The following is a 6,000-nucleotide window of genomic DNA, read 5'->3' as shown; positions in this document are numbered from 1 at the left end:
TTTTTTTTTTGTACTAGGGATCAAACTTGGGTTCTGGTGCTTGCCAGGCAGGCAGTGGAACCACTGAGCTAAATCCCCGGCCCTACACTTTGATCTTTAAAAAAAAAAAAAAAAGCTCTGATATTTTAGCCTAATTGTTGATGGAATACCTAGCAAATGCTGTCAGATAAAGCAAAGGCCTATTAGTTTTTTGTTTCGTTGTTTGAGACAGGGTCTTGCTATGTAGTTCAGACTGGCTTTGAAAGCACTATGTAGTCCGGGCTGGCCTCACTCTCGGTGATCCTCCTATGGCCTACTAGTTTAAACAGAAGAAATCCTGGTTGTACTCTACTAATCCTAACGCAATAGTAAGTTTTGTTCTTTTAGGATTGAGAAATGCTGCTATGGTTCAATATCCAATTACACTACTCAGGAGAGTGTCCTTTTAGTTGGTTCAATGGAGAAAAAGAGCATTAAAACAAACTTGAAGTATAACTGAAATATCACAAAGGAAAAAAGGAAAGTTTTGATTTTGTGGATTTGAAAGGTACAAATAAAAGGAAACATAAAAACAGAAACCTTAAGAAGTACATATATTTGCAGATACCTTTCTCTACATACATGCAGACTCTAACATAAACTTTACGTTACAAATTTAACATAAAGTGATTATTTCATTGCTAAAAATCCATTCTCTAATCATACCAAGGAAATCCAGCGCCAAGAGGAAGCCAGTCCCGCCTCATCAGTTCTTTCTGCTGTGAAAAATACCTCTGCCAGTTGAAGTCCATTTTCTGGCCAATTTGCCTTTAAAAAACATTACAGACTATTAAAAAACAGTGTTTTATGTTTTGGGGCAGTGCCAATTTTCCACATTAATTATACTGGTATTACCTTATCCGTCAATTCAAGGTTCCTGGCTGCTTGTTCCAACCATTTTGCAAGAATTTTCTGAAACATATATCATTAAAAATTCTCAATACAGAATCACTAAAATAACTGAACTCCTCCATGATTATCTCTTAAAAATTGTTTATTTATTGTTGCAGCCCTGGGGGTCGAACCCAGGCCAGGGTCTCACACATGTTAGGCTAATGCTCTACCACCGAGCTACACCTCTAGCCTTAAGACACTTAAAAAAGCTGACTAACCGGTACTGTAACTTAATCTTCAACGATCTGATGTAACACAAATTAAACAAAATCATTAAGAGTAGAACTATTGTGGGCTGGGGATTTAGCTCAGTGGTGCTGCTGCCTGTCTCACAAGCACAAGGTCCTGAGTTTGGTTCCTGGTAACAACAACAAAAAAAAGAGAATTATTGGGAAGAACTCACCTGTCCTTCAGGTATAGTCCTTCTCACAAATGGGATCACCTCATTTTTAAACCACAGACAAAGATCTTGCAAAGAGACTGGTGTAGAAATTGAGTTCAACAAGTTCTCAAGCATTTTCACATCAGACCTGCTTTCAAGATTTGCCTAAATATTACAGAGTGAGAAATTAAGACTTATCTAACAAATTGAGACTGACAACCTCCCCAACAGCAAAAACCTGTTCTATTAGAAAGTCAACTCATGGCGTATCCTACTAATTTAATGAGTGTTAAAGGTAATTTATCTATGCAAATGGTTCAAATTGGGGGCCAAACAACCCACACACTCTCCCATCAGCGAGTGCCAAACGATATGTGAATTATGAAGCACAGGAAGTAGCAGTGCTTTAAGGAAGATATAACTAGAGATGATTGCACAAATGTTTACAAGCAGTGTGTCTACTAATGGCATCACAACACAACACTTTTGGGTCCTAACATCATAGATCAACATTAGCTAACATTAAGGGAATTCAAATGAACGATTTTATTATTTAGGAGACTGGGTCTCACTATGTTGCCCAGGCTGGCTCCAACTCCTGGGCTCAAGAGGTCCTCCTGCTTCAGCCCCGAGTAGCTGGAACCATAGGTCCTACTGAACCACAACCTGGGCTTCTAACAGCAAATAGCTTAATAAAACGTTGTTTCTTGAGGCCAGGGATTTAGCCCAGTGGTTCCGCTGCCTGCCTTGCAATTGCAAGGTCCCAAGTTCGATCCCCAATACCAAACGTTGTATCTTGAGCTAAGATTTGGAGCTATCTGGGCTCAATGAGGTAAAAATAATGTTCTAGTGTATCTTTATAGTACCTCCTCTGATTTAGAATCATCAGAGGGGCAGGCATAACTGATCAATCTGACAGTATTCTATTACCCAATCATATGTGCCACCCTGTCAGTTTACAAATGAGTCAGATCAAAATCTCAGGAGCTCCAAAGCTTTTGAGAAAAAAAAGCCAAATGTATTACCCGATGTCTCAGCCAAAGATACTGTGCACAGACAAGATTTCCTTCTCTTAGTTGTAACAAAATATCTTTAAGATCATCTTCATTATTCAGGAATTCAATCCAGGAACTACCACTGCGAAGTCAAAAAGAAGAGAAAAATTTAGTAGTTTAAAAAACCCACTAAGGGACCAGGGATTTGGCTCAGTGGTTCCGCTGCCTGCCTCGAAAGCGCAAGGACCCGAGCTCAATCCCCAGTAACAAAAAAAAAAACAAAAAAAAAAGACACAAAACACCCACTAAGCTTATTATACTTTCCAAGTGAGCATCATTGTGCATATCAACTAGTTTGTTCTTTTGTTTTTGTGGAGTTTTGGTTTTTTTTGGTACTAGAGATCGAATTCAGGACCTTGCACTTGTGAGGCAGGTTGCGGACCTACTGAACTAAATCCCTGATCCCAGTTTGTTCTTTTTAAATTTTTCCTCATAAACTTTTTTTTTTTTTTTTTGGTACCAGGGACCGAACTCAGGACTTGTGCTCAGGAGGCAGGCAGCAGAACCACTGAGCTAAATCCCCAGCCCTTCCTCATAAATTTTTAAAACAAATCCCAGCACTTGGAAGGCTGAGGCAGGTGGAGGCCAGCCTGGGCTACATAGTAAGTTCAAGGCCAACCTAGAATACATAGTGAGACCCTGTCTCAAAAAAAGAAAAATAAGAAGAAAAGAAAGCAATGCAGCAATAATTTTGAAATACTTTTTCACACATCAGATTAGCAAAAATGAAACTTTTATGACAAATTCTTGGGGAATGAATGAGAAAATGGGCAGGGACTCTTCTACTCTACTCAAACTCCGATGCACATACATTTGCCTCAACGACTGCATATGCAGTAATTGAATTTAAGTGAATTCATACAGGCACCAGAAATAGTACTTTTTTTTCCCCAGAAGTAGTACTTTCAAATATAAGCTATTATTACAGTTAGACAGGAAGTGTCCCCAAAGGCTTGTGGCAATTCCCCAATGCAGCAATGTCCTGGGGTGCAAGATAACAGGATAAGGAGGACTTGAACCATGCTGGATTCATCCACTGACAGAGTTCCAACTTGAGGCATTATTGGGAAATGAAGAAAACAGGCCGTGAGACCCAGGTGAAGTGGGTGGGTTCCAGGGTTTCCCTCAGGGACTCCATCTTGTCCCAGGCCCCTTCTGCTCTGGCTCTCCACTCTGCCCATGAGCATCAGGAAGTGAACTGCCTGGCCCTAGCTCACACTCCCCGCCACCATGCTCTGCCAAACCCCAGCCCAGAAGCAAAGGAACCACGTGACCATGTTCTGAAATCCAAAACTAGGGGACATAACAAATCTCTTCTCCTTTAAGTGGGGTTTTTTTTGTTGTTTTTTTGAGACAGGGTCTTACTATGTAGCCCCAGGTTGGTCTCGAACTCACAGCGGTCCTCCTGCCTCAGCCTCCCAGTGCTGGAGTGCTGGGATTTCAGGGGTGCACCACCACACCCACCCGGCATTTTAAGTGGTTTTTGTTAGTGATAAAAAGTTGACTAGGGGCTGGGGATTTAGCTTTGAGTTCAGGTATAAAAAAAAAAAAAAAAAAAAGTTGACTAACACAGACACCCCTGTGCATCAGGATAAATTAATGAAAGGAAGTGAACCAGTAGAAGATACCACAAGGGAATGACTACAAGAAAGACATGAATATTCATATTTTTTAAATGACACAGCTGGAGAAGGTGGCACATGACTGCAATCCCAGCACTTGGAAGGCTGAGGTGGGAGGATCACCATGAGTTTGAGGCCAGCCTGAGCTACGTAGAGTCCGGCTGTCAAAAAACAAATACAAGGACCAGGGATTTAGCTTAGCGGTTGCACCGCCTGCCTCACCAGCACAAGGACCCGAGCTGGATCCCCACTACCAAAAAAAAAAAAAAAAAAAAAAAAAAAAAAAAAAAAAAAAAAAAAAAAAAAGACAAATGTGCTTAAACCAATTGTTTTATTGTTTTTTGCTAGACAGATACTACTTTCCATCATTTCAACACCCCAGCTCTTCTTCTCCAAGTGAGAAATTTATCTGAAAGAATGCTATATTTTTGTATAACATTCTAAATTTGTAATTCATATTCTAAAAATTCAAAACAGAATGTACACACCTGAATTTTTCTGGTCCAAATGCTCCATAAAAAGTAGTCAACTTTGCATGAGCCCTTAGGACCTAAACAAGAAAGAAGTGAATGTTGTATGCAATGATATCAAATTAAAAAACACAAAAATTAGGATCATTCTATTTCAGAAGTTTTACCTTCTCATTTTATTCCCACATTTCAGGTGAATCCCATCAATGCGACTAGCTTTATTTAATATGCATCCCAAATGGAACAATGAAAACATCTCCAATCACATTTAATTACAAAGGGACACAAATATCAATTATACTGTCCTTCAAAAAATAATTTTTCACAATGACCTGCAACCTTATTGTAAAACTTAGCTAAATTATACCAAACTTCACTTTGAGAGTTTACATTTATATATGCTCTCCAACATGTACCCGTGTATTTGGGCACCACGATAATTATCATCAGTTTACATTTGAGTATTTAGCAGATATCAGAATCTGTGTAAAAAGGTTTTTAGGAGTTATTTCCCATGATCTCTAAGTGATCCTATAAGGAAGATACTACTAGTCTCATTCTGAAAACAAATAAGCTGAGATTAAAATGATAACTTGCTCCTGAAGATATGCAAGCCTGTGTTGAAAGGGAAAAAATTGTGAAGGCTCATTCACCCCCAAATTAATCTACCAATCTCATGTAATTACCTCTATCAAGCCATCAGAATAGAAGGGAACAGTTTTATCTTCTTTCTTCAAAAGCTAAGGATGAAGATAAAACATTTGTTATATTACGTTTTTCATTAAAAAAGGATTGACTTTCTGTGAATAGAAAACATTAGCTTTGAAAATAAATTGCATTTAATTCTGAAATGAACAGTAAATAATAAGGAAATCACATTTAAAAAAATATGAAAACAGCCCATGACGTTTTGCCCATGTTATATTTTGATTTTATACACAACTATAAACAGCAACTGTACTCATAGGACATTGACAGGAACACTTTACTACAAAAATATCACTATTAGTAATAACAGAAAGTATATATTTAAAAAGATTTATAAGATGCCAGGAATGGTGGCCCATGAGTATAACTCCAGCACTCTGGAGGCTGAGGCAGGAACATAACTGTGAGTTTGAGGACCAGTCTGGCCTACACTGTGAGTTCAAAGCCAATCTGGACTGCACAGTGAGAACCTGCCTCAAAAACAAACACATCAAAAACCAAAAAAAGTCTACAAGAGAAAAAGAATCTACTTTTAAATATTCTTTTTGCATAACACACATAGGTACAAACATTATAAAAACTCACTGTCTACTTCATACCCATTAGGACAGCGAATGTCACAAAGCAGAAAACAACATGAGCTGGAAAGGCTGTGGAAAATGGAACCCTTGGCACTGCTGGTGGGCATGTGAGATGGTGCAGCCATGAGGGAAACAAGGCGGCAGCTCCTCCAAAACTCAGATGTGGAATTCACACACAATCCAGCAATTCCACACACGGGTAGATGCTCAAAAGAACCGAAAGCAAAAACTCAAAGAGACACCTGTACAACCATGTTTACAGCAGCATTC

General features: G+C 38.9%; 1 protein-coding gene across 1 annotated transcript in view; it reads right to left on the bottom strand.

Moving 5' to 3' along the window:
- Positions 1-6,000, bottom strand: part of Kntc1 (kinetochore associated 1) — an 80,994-nt gene that overhangs the window by 47,108 nt on the left and 27,886 nt on the right. The window contains exons 19-24 of the mRNA XM_010604354.1: positions 5,128-5,181; positions 4,460-4,521; positions 2,320-2,431; positions 1,316-1,459; positions 874-930; positions 685-786 (exon numbers count right to left, since the gene is read on the bottom strand). Of these exons, the coding sequence (XP_010602656.1) occupies positions 685-786; positions 874-930; positions 1,316-1,459; positions 2,320-2,431; positions 4,460-4,521; positions 5,128-5,181 (531 nt within the window). The remainder of the gene's footprint in view (positions 1-684; positions 787-873; positions 931-1,315; positions 1,460-2,319; positions 2,432-4,459; positions 4,522-5,127; positions 5,182-6,000) is intronic.

This window comes from Fukomys damarensis, unplaced genomic scaffold (genome assembly GCF_012274545.1).
Source record: "Fukomys damarensis isolate Sample0158 unplaced genomic scaffold, DMR_v1.0_HiC HiC_scaffold_12, whole genome shotgun sequence".
Lineage (NCBI taxonomy): Eukaryota > Metazoa > Chordata > Mammalia > Rodentia > Bathyergidae > Fukomys > Fukomys damarensis.
The sequence above is the reverse complement of the archived record's forward strand: the minus strand, read 5'-3'. Positions and strand labels throughout refer to the sequence as shown.